The sequence below is a fragment of the Homalodisca vitripennis genome, chromosome 4 (assembly GCF_021130785.1).
Source record: "Homalodisca vitripennis isolate AUS2020 chromosome 4, UT_GWSS_2.1, whole genome shotgun sequence".
NCBI classification, from domain to species: domain Eukaryota; kingdom Metazoa; phylum Arthropoda; class Insecta; order Hemiptera; family Cicadellidae; genus Homalodisca; species Homalodisca vitripennis.
The window spans coordinates 146,994,406-147,011,329 of NC_060210.1; the positions used below are offsets into that span (position 1 = coordinate 146,994,406).

At 36.2% G+C, this 16,924-nt stretch overlaps 1 protein-coding gene across 9 annotated transcripts in view; it reads right to left on the bottom strand.

Moving 5' to 3' along the window:
• The window catches only part of LOC124360274 (insulin-like growth factor 2 mRNA-binding protein 1), an 86,760-nt gene that overhangs the window by 63,868 nt on the left and 5,968 nt on the right, over positions 1-16,924 (bottom strand). For 4 of the 9 annotated variants that reach the window (XM_046813735.1, XM_046813734.1, XM_046813738.1 and 1 more), the window contains exon 2: positions 15,534-15,697. The exons of 1 other annotated variant lie outside the window; for it this stretch is intronic. In XM_046813735.1, the coding sequence (XP_046669691.1) occupies positions 15,534-15,607 (74 nt within the window). In that variant the 5' untranslated portion in view covers positions 15,608-15,697. The remainder of the gene's footprint in view (positions 1-15,533; positions 15,698-16,924) is intronic. 4 more of the 9 variants (XM_046813737.1, XM_046813733.1, XM_046813732.1 and 1 more) reach the window with 2 other exon arrangements.

The window sequence follows — 16,924 nt, forward strand, 5'->3', positions numbered from 1 at the left end:
AACTATTTTAAGCTAGCGAACGCACTTCTTAAAAAATAATAAAAGGCCAGTAATGTGCCTGGTGGTTTCTAACGAGATCAAACAGTTTGCAGTCAAATACTAGCATTTCTACATCGTCTGCAGACAATTGTCTCGGGAAGATAATCTCGTGAGTAATTTTGTTAAAGGTATCTATCATCCATTTAGGTTGTATAGATATCAACTAACGAGATGTAAAAAATAAAAACATATCACAGATGTGAATGAATTACCCAGTAAGGCGTAATAACACCCCTTGAAAGATCGATAGTTTTAATTGGCGGATAAACTAATGTACAATCTAGTGTATGTACTACAATCTTAGCGTAACTAATCCACACATTTAGTGCGTTCTATTAATGCAGTCTATAAAATATATGTAGTATTAATGCGTATGTAGCCTACATGATAAAAATACTTTTGTTGCATATCAATAAAAAACCCTAAGTTTTAACACGGTAGCGTTGAGCTGTCCAGCAAACACAGAATTGGAAGAGTGTGTTATTACAGGGTTTTTAATCTATATACTTGATGAATAAATTTTAATGTACTGTATATATTATTTTCATAATGACTTTTAGACATTTTTATCTACTAATGAAGAAGATAAACTCAATTTTAATTCTTGAACACTATAGTAATATTATTTTGAAGCTGCAACAACGATATGTACGTCTGAGTTTGAACGTATGATTACCTAACCGCTACTTTTTTTTAGTTTTTCTTCGTATTATTCAGAGACAAACGTACTTATGATTAAAGTAAATTACTCAAGTAATAACTGTCTGTGACCTTTCTAAAGAAACAATTTTAAAACGTATTAATTAACACACCTTTAAATTTAATTCTACATCCTTAAAGAGAAATAATGTGTAAATGATTCCATTCAAATACAAAATAACAACTTTAAACGTGCTACGTAATTCATTAATAACCTAAGGTGTAATTAAAAACATCAAAACCTGTTGACATATGGCAACTACAGTATATTGAGGTGCAATGCTTAATGTAATGAAGTAAACCGGTGAGAGGTTAACTCGGGAACTAATGAATGAATGGGCCATGGAAAAGTGGAAACACTAGGAAAGTAAAGTGGAAAAGTCAAAACTGAGAGCACAAATCAGAATACACTTTTTTGTAGCCCTTAAACCCCTACTAGCTGCTATGTACCATGTTATAAGACAACACATCACTAGCTTTTGTATACTGTTGTATACCATGTCATATTACACCTATCTAGCTCCAATATTCCATCTAGCTTGAGTATACTGTCATATAACAATACCGAACCGCCATGTATACCCATCACTGGCTGGAATATAACATTATCAAAGGCCAGATGAGAATACCGGTGGCTCCTCTGCCGGACATGGTACCGAAGAAGTTAATACCGATGACAATGAGCAGCTATAAGTTGTGTGTGCTACAAATACATGTGCTAAAGATGGTCGGGCGGCCGGGCCGGGTCTGGTGGCGCTGGAATGTGGGTATAAACGGCGGGCATTCTGAACGGTGCGGTGCGGTGGCTCTGTAAAGGAGTCGGCCTGGAGGGAAGAGTTAGAGAGAGAGCGAGAGAGTGAGTGAGGAGAGGAATAGAAGGAGAGAGAGAGATGTTAGGAGCCTGGAAGCCAAGCGAGCCTATACGACATTCTTGTAGTGCGTTCACCCCCCGCCATTCATAAACCACGCTATAATAACCAAAACACGAGCTCACACAGTGTAACCATAAACACCTCTCAGAGATCCTTGCTCGTCCACTGGTCACGTACGACAATATGAATGTTTGGCCAGCAGAAGGCCAGCAAACAATGTAATGAAAATCGAGCATGCAGACATCCGTTTTGGGCATTAGGCTACTCATGTGTTAATATAATTGTTCATCATAATTCAGTATTTTACGTCTCTTAGAAACAATTTTCGAAAAAAATTATAAAACTTCCCAAAATTTTCTACAAAGTCAAAAATAAGTTTAAAAATATTGTTCTCCTTGTTTATACGGATAAAACAGGTAAGCAAGCTGTCTTTTGGGTAAGACAACGATGATGTAATTAATATCATAATCTATTGCTAACGATATCAGAACTACCCGATTATACATAGGTGTGTCATACTCCTGCTATAGAACAACTAAACTGTTTTGATTGATCCCATCAGTATCAAGTATAGTTTATATTTCTCTGTAGAGACGGCCCGCCAACTTGCTGGAATAGACTAATGAGATGTTGAATAGCATTCCTATAAGCACCGAATAAGCAACTTTTTTGCCATCATCAAAAATACACGTGTAGCACTACTTTAAGAAATATAAACATGAAAACTCAAACACACGTTATTATTTTTATATACATACATACAATAAGAGCACAAGGACGTTTTCCTGCACAGTAGCTTTTTTAGTTTTTACTTTTTCTTTTTAGGAAACGTGTGTAAGGTTCTTAAATAGACAACATATAATTGTTAACTCAAATCCTCATTGTTTTACCTTAACTCTCTTAATTTAAAACAAGAAACGAGAGCCGAGAGATCTACATTGCATTGTGCAACCTAGTTTTAATGAAACCAAAAAAATAATGTTTCTTAGTCATAACCGGCCTAGTTTTGGTTGAGAAAAAAATGGCGAGAAGGGGGCTATTAAAAAAGGTTAAAAATAGGAAATATTAGCTTTTCTCACATTATATGTTTCTTAGCTTTCACACATAAAACCTACCGCCAATGTCAAAACGTAAATAAATGTTAAATCATCGTCCACTAATCACTTAAAAACCAACCTAGCTCCACTAGAAGTGGAATTTCAATCTCCAAACCTAATGCGACTGAGGGTAGGATTCTTTCTAAAAAAATAGTAATTCCTCTATCGATTTCAAAAACATTCAAGTTGTGTGCTTATTAAATACAGGCTTTCGGACCCTGGAGTGTAAAGAATTACTAGATTTCAAACAGCCACTTCCGGCTAGATAGATCAAAACTGAAAGTATATACGGCTTAATAGTGTTTTTATTCACGTAAATCATGTTATGATTTACAACAAAACTATTTTTTTTAGTCACTCTTGGAAGTGAAAATATATTAATATTGATAAGACATCCTTCACAACAGGACAAGGATATCTTAATTTCAGCTCCTCCTCCTCCTCATCCCACATCCTCTCCCCAAGTAGGTACAAAATGAAGTACAAGAAAATATCGGAATTTCCACTGGCTGGAACCGACGTCGACCGGTGATACAGTTTGTAACCTAATTAATGATGGCTCTTCACAATAAAATTCTTAATAAAATGAAACTGAAGATACATAAGAAGATAAAATTTTTGTTTAAAATCGACGTTCAGTCGCACTACCCGATAACAGCCGATGTCTTGATTGTTAAGTTTTGTGACGGCAGTCACGTTCTAATGTGACGCGTCAGTGACGTTTTGTGACGTAACTGTGCATCTAGTCACATGTATTTGACTAAGTATAAAACGTTCCCCCAAGACCTGGAAGAGACGTAAAGGTACTAACACTGAAAATCAAAGCGTTTACGTATATCATTGGGCACACATGTCAGACGGTCCATTAACTAATGGAAAATTACAAAAATGTTACACTGATAATGATTGTTACACGACAAACACAACAAGAACAATACAATGTTTCTTACATGAACCTGCCTACAGCATAGTACCATTTACTGACTGCTCAGGTACATCTAGATATTCTTTATACCTCGTCCTATTAAAAAGTAAAGAACCTTGGATTGTAAAAAAAGGTTTCGTGTAGCCACTGATAGTATTGTTTTACCACAGACAACACTGACCGACGCTATATGTAATGGTGTAATATTTGGGGACAAAGTTCGAGAGTCCAGTTTGACCACGCGTGAAGACCGGAAATAAGTCTTGAAAATTGTCAACACCATTTTGAATTCAATCTTGTCAAACTGATCGCCTTCTCCATTAATTTTTAAATATTGGTAAAATATCATTGCATTTTGACTGACAATGTCTTAAGATGGTTTTAGTTAGATTAGTTTCATTTAAATTTAGACACACTCCTTCAAGATTACGGCTTTCCTGAAGGCATAAAGTTAGAGTAGCTTACTCTACGATGGAGTATAGACAATTGGTCAATTTTGCAACAGGGCTTCCCTTCCGAAATACCGAAGATAAAAATTTGTCCTTTTGTACATTATGCGTAGTGATGTGAAATGAAGTTTCAGGGAATGATATTTTCAACGATTTATGGTCAATAAACAATCATTTTCTAGTAATTTAAACTACGTCATTGTCTCCAATCATAGCTCACATACACACTGTAAAATTCCTAATTTTGAACAGTTTTTCTCTGGCCCTAACTATAATATACCCTTAAATACTACTTTATATACCTACAACTAAACTTCGAATTGTCAAAACCAACTTTTTTATTTTGTGTGTGACCTTCGGGAAAAGTATCTTCATGGGTTGCGATTAGAAAAATAAAAAACCCTAACCATTACATCATGAATTGTCTTAACGAATCAAAACCTAATCGCAACATTATTATTACACAACAGCTAGACGTATTAAACACAATTCTTAGAACAGAGAAGAGTTCAGAGTGAAATTTACTGTACTCTTAAGTGAAGAGAGAGTAGAATGCATTCTTATCGAGGAGTCAGATTCTGAATTCCGTTTGGAGGAATGTGTCCAGACTCATCAGTTCAGACTCGGAGAGAGACTTGACTTACTATTTTACTGTTTCTCCTTTTAATTATTGAGTTCAAGTAGGAACTTCAGTGCAATTATGCAACAAAGAATTAATAAACTCTGTGAAAAAGAATGATAAACTGTACCCTAACCGGCCCTCGGAGGGAAATGACAAATACATTCAAACACACAATGTATCGCATTAAACTTTTTAATATTGCGTTTCTTCATGAATAATTTGAATTAATTAATAAATTAAGTTAAAATAAATTTTCTTTTACAGCTAGCCTACACTAAAGAAGAAGACTTAGCAGTAGTTATTTCGAAATGTCTGAAAAGCACGAAGGTAATAAAATAAACTGTAAAATAAACAAAAATGCAAACAAATTACATGAGTAAATGTCTTAAAACCAATATTCTGTATTACACGGAGTATATTATGAAAAATTAAAAAAAAACATTTTCATACTTGATCTTACTCATACTGATTATCCCTAACTCGTGTAAATAAATAATGTTGAATAGAAACTCTTTCGATAACAATGTATATAAGTAAAAATCAGGTTCACACAGTATTTTATGCTTATTTTTCAACACAAAAATAATGAAAATCAGCAATTGCTTTAGAAATGCGGATTGGCAAAAAGGGAGGAAATTACATTAAAAATTAAAAAGAAAATTTGATGTAATGTGGTAAATTGAGAGGGCTAACTGACATAATGAGTTTTTATATTGTGGGATTAATGCACCTAGGAAGGCCACCATTGAAAGAGAAGCGGTGAACTTTGTGTGTGAGACCATGACCAGACCATGCGGGAACTACCCGCACGACCCCGCGGTACTTGAAATCACTAACCAGCCCTAATGTCGGATAGTGATTAAATATTTGAGTGGCAGTGGAGTGGAGAGCGAGCACGGGGAGACTGGTTTACTTTATAAAATGGAGGACGGATTACGGGTAGGACCAATAGGGCGAGGGGAGGGGCCGAGGCTGAGGAGTGAGATTGATTAGCATTGTATGGGGGGCTGGGGGCTGCCTCCCCAGGCGGTTGGGTAACGTCGGGCCCTGGGGTCCACACAACGCTCGGTTCACTATTTCCGAGAAACAACGTTAAGGGCGGGCAGAATAGTGCCTGAGAAACCGGTACTTAGGTTCTTGTCTTACCATTCTTGTTTTTTTCCATATAAAAATCAGAAACCACAATGATCAAGAAAATGCTCCTTAACCAAAAAGGAATCCACATTTCCTTCATTCACTGCAAAACTAGCACGGGCTCTTTTAGTCTTTTTTTACAATCGTGTTATCTTCCCGTTTGGATACATTGATCTTAGAGACTTGATAACAGGTTCCTCTTCGTCCAAGGACCTCTATTAATTTTGGGGCTAAAGTAGTCATTTGACCTTTTGATTCTCGTTGTTGGATCCTTCGATATTCTGTTGTTTCCGTATATTTTACACGATTTGGTTCTCAACAGACATTAGTACTTTCATCCATTATTTCAATTAAATATCAGATTTGAACTCGGGACATCTTAAAGTAAAGATATTGTAATGGATAAAACCGACAAGGCCAGATCACGAGATCGTCTATATTGTTTGTTTTTTCAAGCGCAATATCACCATCACTTAGTGGTTGACATTCGCACAGCAATGACCGTATTGGTGCATTTTTATATGTTAGATATCTGCATACAGTTTGTACAGAAGAAGTGGGCATATATAAAGTGATCTGTCTTACTCAATCCTTGTTTTACTCAAGATGACTATATTTTACGACTTTTGCAGTTGGCTCCTCAAGAAAATTTTGTATTACATTAACTATAGTAAGAGGGTACTATTAAATGTTGTTTAATGGAGAATAACAACTACGAAATTATAATGTAACTGCCGCAATTCTTTACGTATCTTTCAATAGACGCAACTTTTTATGAAAACAAATTACGTTTCTGGTTAACTTGGTAAAAGCTCCCCAAGATGTTTTTGGCGGATATGTTTTATCCTTGTTGTCGTTATGTCCAAAGAAAACAAAATAAAATATAAATTTATATTTATACAGGTAAAATCACTATTTCCAATTATTTAATCAAAAAAATTAAATCGATCGAAAATATGTGGAAACGTAAACTGCTACATTTGTAGGTGAGATCATATACAGTACATTTACCACGTAAAATAAATAAACATAAGTAAGGGAAGGAGAAATTCTGACTCGGACGTTAAGTGCATCTAGGAAGTCAGAGAGGAGGGATGTAACAAGCGAGGGTAGGGGAAAGTTTATTGTAAAATGGAGGTGAAGCCGGGGCTGACCAATAGTGAGGCCCGGTGCAAGGAGGGGTCTAGCTGCACCATGCACATTGCACATTCACTGCACCGACTGCACCCCTCAGTTGCATGGTGGAGAGCGTCCGCGACACATCATCCGCACCAATATGGCGACTACGACCGCTGCGGACAACTAGTACCGCACCATTGCTGGTCAAATCGCATCTAAAAACTTCAATCTTTAAAAAGAATGATTTAAAACGTACAATATTAACCAAAAACATTCCCCAGAACTCTGTAGTACCTGTTGCTGACAAAGACGAGTACAAATCCACTGGGCTACTTATCCATCTGCTGTTTCGCATCAAATGGTAGTGGATATGTTCATTTTTTAATCCAGCATGAAATGTTTAATCATTAACAAAAAGTACACCCACAATGATAAATCGTCTATGCTATAAGGATTTTCATCAGATAGAAAATTATTTGAGCCGAGAACAGTTGTTCAAGAGTTCCGAACATGATTAGAGAAATGAGAAGGGATTTTCGATACAAGCAATCACTATTGTTGGCTTTGCGTGGTCCTTTTTTTAAATCGTACATATGATGCGTGAAATGTACAGAATCCTTTTACTCAATTCCTGAACAATAAACATAATTACTACGAATACATTACTGAATATATATTCTTTAAGGAGACAGTTTGGTTTAATAGCATTCAAAACTTAAAAGAGAACATGACAATTTTAACAAAGCCACTTGAAATATTACTATTCTCCAAGAAGCAATATGTGAGGGATTTTAAACAACGTACAATGCATCTTACACGCTACGTGGGAGATAGCAAGGCCCATTAAAATGGAACGATTACAGTAATGATAGAAGCAGTTCTCACAATGAGAACATAGCTAGAGTCTCTATGAGTGAATACGTGTACGGTCTCTATAGCGATAAGCTCTGATCGCACATCAATGCTAGAACAATACTGACGGCTCAGTTCCACTACATCAACTCCGATATCTACCAACTTGTCAAGTCTACGATACAAAACACGTCTTCTGGTAATATTTATTTCAAAATTAAACTTGAATGAAGGACGTGAGAGTATAAATGTCAATGGGGACATACACAAATCATTGTATTGACGGTCTTGCAATAGTGGCGATGACTTCGACTGTCCAAGGAAGTGGCTACTGCCTGCCATACTATAACGCGCGATCGTGGAGTATGCGTCTCATCTGTGCTCTCATAACCTCGAGTCCCTCACTGGAAAGGTTGTGTAAATCGTCCCCCGATCGTTATGAGTCTCTAATTCCAAATGTGTTGAGTGAAGAACCCCGATTGTGCTCGGGTGTGCTTCCTTGGAACGGCGCAGAATAACTCATTTTATCAGAGTATAGAAGGACTAGACAGAATGTAACTAAAGTAAAGGTCTTACAGATTTTACTGTGTCAAATTCACGGAGTATTGAACTTTCCTGCCCTTTGGCACTTGGATATCAAAAGTAAATTACTGGATTCTTCTTTGGACGAAGGCGGCATTTTGAACCAAGCCTAAAGTCCCTAGGACTTTTTTATCTAGAGTTACGAAGAAAGGATGACATATTTTAAGGATCTGTCGGGTCCTTAATAATTATTGACTAAGTAGCTGCGGGGAAATATTGGTTGGCTGGAGCAACTCATGTCTCGAGGGTTGAAAGCTCAGAGACAGCTAAATGTCAACAACTGGGGTGGACATTGTTTCCCTTGAAATCCGGGGTTGGGATGTTTACATCGTCCAAGTCTGAATAAACTACTTCACAACAAGAAACACTACAAAATGAGGAATAGCAACTCATTGTGGTAGCAGGATATCAGGAGATTTAGGGGAGATGCTGCTCCCTGGACTCTGGCACACGAGAGTGATGAAGGTTGGGGGCTCTAATAGTCATAATCACATCTTTCAAAGGTTAATTTTTAACAATCTAATATTCTCTGAGAAAAATGTCAAGAAATAAAGAAAATTTTCACCGTCCAAATTCGTTTTGGCTGTTATGGAAAAATACTAAAATATTATACAATGGTAAGCACAAACAAGAAATCAATTATTGGATGTTAAAGTAAATTTCTTTAAATTTCAAACATGTGCGAGCTGGAAATTCTCTCCCACGAAGTGTTCCGACACGATCTACAGAAATTCTCTCCCACGAAGTGTTCCGACACGATCTACAGAAATTCTCTCCCACGAAGTGTTCCGACACGATCTACAGAAATTCTCTCCCACGAAGTGTTCCGACACGATCTACAGAAATTCTCTCCCACGAAGTGTTCCGACACGATCTACAGAAATTCTCTCCCACGAAGTGTTCCGACACGATCTACAGAAAAGGCTAAAAGTTCGGTACCTACCTGGTGTAAGCGGTTAGAATAGCAAAAAGTGGTCTTCGGACAGACTTTTTCCCCGAAGGTGCACTCATAATACGCAGATGTCGAGGCATGTTCCATCGTGAACAATCAATCATAGGGCACGATAAATGTAACTTAGGACGGATGACATAACCCCCATAATCTGAAGAAGAGGCGAATGTGTTGGTATCTGTGATTTTAATGCTACGAAAGTTTAAGAGACACACAACACCAAGACACACACCCGGTACACACACAGGTGTTGACACTATTGACATGAACCTTTCATCGTGTGCGATCACGTGGATCGAATTCTGGTTGTCTTGTTCTCCGAGGGTGTCCATATTAATTTCTCAACGTGTTAAAATATCAGTATTGTAAGTACTAGCTCCCACCAATATTCTTTTTTTTATTATTTTTAACCCTTACTCTGCTTGGTTTGGGAAGAGGATCTGGACTTCACCACAAACTGAATACGCTATTTCCAAATTTCTGGGGTTCTGTTACGTAATTATGTCTGATGAATATGTTTACGTTATCTCTAGATTATAAATATATGCAAAACTTCTGCGAATGCAAAAAAAAACTTGCGCCGGTAGAAATATGTAATGATTTCTGCTTAATATAGGGATCAGAGCAAATTTCAGTATTTTAGCAGATACAGAATTGCTTTGCTGCAGTTCCCATTCGCGGCTTTTCTGGGAAGAGAAGGTGCTTACAAGATCAGAAAGAAGGTCACATTTATGATAATTGTACTCTTTTTCGGAGTTATACGATTTTTAGTCAATTAATTCCTTTGTGATACTTTCCATCCATCATAGAAACTTAATGACCTTAACCTCCCACATTCTAATCGCTAGCAGAAGATGAAAAGGGATACTGCTTTTCTTATTAATGTTGTTTTGTGATATTCTTCTACACCACACGGGTTTTAAGAAAGTAATTACACATTGCGAACATCGATTCAGTTCAGCGTTTTTCTCAACCTCCTTTAAAGTTATATATATATATATATATATATATATATATATATATATTTGAGACTTGGAATCTGGACTTGCTTGACTTTCAGGCGCAAGAGGAAGGGCTAACGTATTTATTCTCAGAGGTTATCTTGACATTATTCTTTACCATCGATGTCCATACACATTTGGACAGAATTAGTCATATGAAATGTTTAATATTATCAATTACCAGTAACTATTCGAAATCCCGTATTAAAGATTACACTCAAATTTAACATTATCAATAAATTTTGCTTGGTTCATCGAAATTATCATGTACATTTCTTAAAATCACACAATGTTCTCCCGAGTCATTGTTTTACCCTAGATGTTTTATTTATAGCATTGTAGGTTTATTCAGATTTTAATGAGACAAAAACCTTGAAGGAATTCTAATTTCCTGTAATAAGATGTTTTATACTGCTTTGCACTTATGATCCTCTCTATTCCTAGGACATTTCCATGTGTAGAGGAGTGGCGCTCAGTGAGGTCTACCCAGGAAACAACTGGGAAAAAGAGTTAATTTTTTCCCATTTTAACTACTACTGGGAAGTAGCATTCCATACTATCTAGTACAAGAAAGGGTGTAACGAATTGGGGATTTTAGTTAATGCATTAATCTTCTGATTATTTTACAACTACAAAAGAATTTTATTTCAGAAATAAAGAAGGATTGCATTAAAATATTCCTCTTCTACCGGTTATGTTCATGTTGCTCCTAATGTTACATGTTACTATTATTTCGAGAAATAAATATTGAGATATTTCTATTCAAAACCTTTTTTGATATTTTGGATATTTCACAAAATACTTGCAACTGATCTAAAATAACCGGTGACAACCGAAACGACCAACCAGGGAAATGAAACGTTATCGTTATCACTAAATACTTGTATCATTACTTATCCAAAGCAAACATTACTCTAAATATAAACACACATGCTGTTATCTATGCAGTGTTATCCGCCACGGTAAACAGCAAACATGACCGATCAGTAAACATCAGATAAGGGTCTCCGGGTAACAACTCCGCATATGACCGGGGTTTTACTAATAAATTAAGAACGAGAAGCCGAGAGGCAAGTGAGTGAATGGGCGAATGCGTATCGTAGGTGAGGTGAAGAGAGAGAGACCGATGGGGGAGAGGAAATCAATAAGTTATAGCTGAGAGAGAGGGAGCGATAGCGAGGGCGAGGGGGTGGTTCGTCTTGTGCACCGGCGGAGTGAGTGCTAAGCCTACAGTCAAGGTATTGGTCGATGCCAACGATACGGACCAGGCCGTGTCTTATGTCCTTCTTGTTTTATCTCAACTAAATGACTCGAGGCAATCTTTGGTTCTTTCTGATCAGTGAAATCTTTAACGCTGGTTTTCTACAAGAATTATGTATTCTTTACGGCCATAAAACGGTATTCCTTCGACTTCAGTAATACGTTAAATCATTTATTTATACTTACGTAAATGGAAATTGTGTGCTCTATAAATCTTACACAGGGCATACAGAAAACCCACTATCGACATTAAAGCCTCCATGTTTTGTGTTCTATAATTTTATCACTGTAAACCAATAAAATTTAAAAATAAGAAATTTTTATTTAAGGGTGGATTTTTCAGAATTATTTATTTTTTATACTTAGAAAACAGTTGTATCGATACTCAGGTAATAATTATGCTGCTTAAATTATATGTTTAAGTATGCGCACCTAAAATTGTATACTCTGTATACAGAAAATTCTCTGTCAGTGTATAAGCCCGTTTCGTTTCCAATCATATTTTTACTGTGATGCTACCACGTACCTCATGTCAGCCTGTGAGGAGACAAAGTAACCAAAACTTTTTACAAGTCAACAAAATCCTCAATGCTACAATATTACTGTCTTATTTCTTCTTCATATTCAGGCAAAATAATGGAGGATAATTCACTACAGATTGTATAATTCTACACACTTGTATCAGTCACTTAATGTTAACTGTGTATAGTATTATAATATGTGGTTAATCTTAACAAGTGCAAAGCGTTCTAATTCAACAGTCACGTATAAAACTTGGATGATAATTTTTCAAATTCAAGTGTTAGTGGATTGTAATAAAAGATTATTTGTAACTACACTAAAAAACTCACGTAATATATTAAAACATTTGAAATTTTCCACAAACTTATCATTTTTATCTTAAACTGATGGGAGTATACTTCGTACACACGGATCTGTCGTTCCCACACATCAGAGGGGATATATGTAAATCCATTTTTGGAAACACTAAGAACGATTTAGATCTATTTGAAGTATAGATGAATTTTTTCAGTCGTCATATTTTTAAAGCTGTTTGACGTGTTGATCTACGTTTCAATGCAAGACTTTCCGTCAACGCCACGTGTTATTCTGAAAAGTTGAAGTAATTTATAAGTCCAACGAACAGGTTTTATGTTCTATTTTTAAGAACATTTCACTTAAAACCTTCAGAAACCGTCCTTGGACTTTCCAACAACTTGCACAAGGTGGTCGAAGAACTAAGGATTGACAGAAATAGATTTCGATTCATTCAATCCTTTAAGACACTTTGTTTGTACTCGTACACAACCATATGCTTTCGGGAATTGTGTACGAATAGACATTTTGATATAAACTTCCAAAACCCGCAACGTAGTCAAAGGAGAGTTACAAGTTAAAAAAAAAATTGAAATTGAAAAAAGAGAAAGTAATATTATAAAAAAGGTAATCCACGCTATAGCAACACTTGCCACCAACTTCTTTATACTTTATATGATTCACAACAATTGGTATTTAAGTAGATCGTTGATCACCCCCCACCCCTTGTGAAAAACCTTAGTACACCACTGGTCTTAACTTTATGCAGTATCATTGTATTTCAGATTCAGCCATCCTTCAGTAGATTTTCTGGTTGTACTGCTGAAAGGACAGTTAGCTCGAACTGTGTTATGCGGACGTGGACCTCGGCCTCAGACCCTGATAAGGTCTGGAGCACTCAACCGGCATGACGCAACTACTTCCCCCCGCGGTCTTGTCAGTTCTGATAACATATATCTCTGCTGTCTAAGCCTCATTAGGAATGAGCTTGTCTAAGCTATCTACTGCAGGAACGAGTCATTAAGGATTCATGCCAGAGCATTAATGAATAGTTCCAGCATGATTCTGATAGTTGGTATTTAAGTGTAAACTATTCACAGATTAACTCCCTCGCATTTTAATAATTTATTATACCATTGTTTTGGAAAATGTCACAACTTGAGAGCATTTACGAACAATACTTATTTTTATCGCAGTTTTAGAATGAAATACATTACGTTTTGTAATGGATTAAATCCTTTGATCTAATATACCTTGTAAAAGAGATAGACTTCGGTTTGCACCAAAATCCTTTCGAAATTCGCTTCTATCCAAAATCAAAAATTGTCACCACAAAAACGATTACACTTTGAAAATTTTGAGTTGGTAGCAATGCGTAAAAAGGTTTAAAACTTAAAAAATAGCAGTATTGTAAACAACTAACAAGTTAACACATTTATACCTGAAACCTCTAAACCTCGGCAGGGGATGAATTTATTGATAATCCTGCATAAGTATTTGGTAATTAAATACAAACAATAATTAATCTGTGTATAATAATGTTATCAGTTTAATGCCTAGATAGCTGTTCAATAATTGTCTCAAAAATTAGTGATAAGTACACAATTACATTTAGTAACAATTGATCATTAAATGAATTCGTTTCCTAGAAGATATACTACCTCAACAAAAAAGAAAATAAATTCCAATTGCGATAGGATAAACTAACATATTTGTGGATCGTGATGTTCTTTTTGATAAATCTATAAAATCATGTCTTTAGACACACCGTTCACTGTAATAGATGGTCAGATATATTCTACTAGGACAAAATGACACAATTAAATTTTATTTGGAAGAATGTCCGGCCACTTGAAGAAGATGACTCAGTCGACAACCTCGTCGTTACGCCATATTAATGACGAGATAGGGAGTAATGTCATGCACAATGGGTGAGTCATACGCCGGACTAGGAACTGGAGAATATCACTAATTCTCAGAAATTAGGCATTAATCAGAGTCTCACTCTTTATATCGTTATTGTACGGACAATTCAATGCCTTGCGCAGACGTTATATGTGTTATGTGCTATTAAACCTACCTATACTTGATGTCTCGTTCATATAATTATCCAGGTACACGTTAAAGGAGAATTTAATTTTGTAGTGGAACAGAAAATTAAAAAAAAGGAATCATTTCACGAAAAAACTCCAAGCAATTCAAGAAGGTAATTTAAGGAATTTCATACCCAGGCACAAATGAACGGATGAAAATAAAATTGCGAATTTATATAATATGTAAATGAGTTCTTCACATATTTTAATGATCTATAAATGGAGGAAATTATATGTTAGGGAGGTATAATTATAAAAATTACATCTTTTTAGGTTTAAGGATCCACCAGTTATCCTTTAAACTGTAAAAACATTAAAATACAATGTCCTTGTCTTCAACAGTTTTGGGCCTGATTATGTGATGCCCATAAATTCTACTTAAGCTTGACACTCTTCATAAAATAAAATAATCTGTCTTCAGGACTAAAATGTGCCCAAACTTTTGTTGAAATATAGAAAAAGTTATTTGAATCGAAGACCGATTGCACTACTAGGAGCGAGAATTTCAATCTTATCTCAACACACTTTAATGTATGTCCTCATCTTCGACCCTGTGGCGGGTCTGTACCCGCTGGGAGTGATTTTTGAGATGAAAAATTATTGGAATAACCTTGAATTGTATAACGTAATTACTGGATGCAAACACTTTGTAATTGAAACTTGATATATTTTTAAAGGAAATCAATTCCCTTCACACTTCTCGCTATTCTCACTAACTTTGCTATCGAGTTGAAAATATATAACAGTAATTAACAATTGTCAGAACAACCGGTTCCAACAAACAACATTGGGGCGTGTTTCCTATTGTTACCACCATGTAGGAGTGAAGGGTGCCAAATTGACATACAACAAACAGCACAACTCTACAAAAAATCACAGTAAAATACAGCATAAATCTAACAATTTACAAAACAGGACACACAAAGCTATGCACTCTCTCTCTCTCTGTTAACAGAACACAGATAACACACACTGTAACACAGCTACAATACTAGTGCAAGTGACTGCAGGACAAGCCTACCTGGTGTGGAAACCGTTGTATTCCTCAGGCGTGATGGGGGCGGATCCGTCCTCTATTTCACTCGGCGAAGTCATTGTCACTCAAAAGTCACTAAATTCAACAGTCTATCTAAATTGCACTATCACCACAAATTTACCACTCCCAATAGAAGCAATGGTCAAAATCTAAGCAAAATAGAAACATGCACATTATAACATTTCTAGTTCTACTGCTAAAACGGGTCGAGAATGATGCACTGTCATGCTACATTCGTAACCCGGTACAGAGTGTAGTCTGTGGCGACTTTTCTGAGTTACAACAAAAAAGAGAATTTCATGTAGGTTACTCGTATGTAATTAGAGGCAACAGTTAAACAGGTTTGGTCAGAGTTCATATCAGTTCACATCTGTCTTCGCCAGGGATACAGATGGTCCAATTAATGCCTTTATGCTTGGACTTATCAACGTCTGTAAATTTTATCCTAAACTTTAGATATCTTGATAAAATTATTTTCAAATCACTCGATTCAAAAATAGATTCTAGGAATTGCTAGCTCAACACAAACACAGCTTAGAGTATAAACTCATTCATTAACTTTCCTTTGTTCTTCTCCAATATTTTCCAGAATACTTGGAGGAGCAACGAAAACATGTTTACATTACTCTACCAATGTGCAGACCAAAGATAAGGTAGTTCTACTACTAACATGAGAGTGTATGGCTAGGGCAGCAAGCGGCAGTAGTTGGGAGGACAACAACACGTGGGTATATTTCTGGCCGAGTCGCAGACACTCCCACCCCGCTCTGTCTCATCCTCGACAACTACTTCGTCATCTACTTTCATAACTGCAACTCCGCGATCGACATTACGGCAGTATACGAAGAAACACAGGTCCTACTTCCATGAATCAATCACAAAGGTTATTTCATATTCTCATTATATATCCAGTTTTATGGATGCTATTATCTGCGCCATCCGTCTGAGCAAGACTTTGGAGTTATTTCCTAAATTGAAAACATTCAAAGGCTCGTCCTAATTAAAGTTTTTAGATAGTTAGTAAATATAAAAATTTGTATTTACTAACTACGATTTTAATTACGACCCGAGATTAAAATCAAAGAATTGGCGATGTTTTACTGAGATATTAACAAGTATAAACTTGTAATTGTCCACTGAAAGGACACGAATAAAAATCTCGTAGCGCATTTCGTCAAAAAAACATAATGTACAAAAATGCACACAGAATAAATGTGTAGCCTTGCCGAACATGCCCTAACTGCCCGTTACCAGAACCGGTCACATCACGTCATAGGCTCTGCATGTTCGACTCACTGCCTGGTGCTGTTGTGGTGTTCCGTGAATTGTTTACAACTACCGTAATGTGTGACGTGCACACATTTTCCCGGTTACTA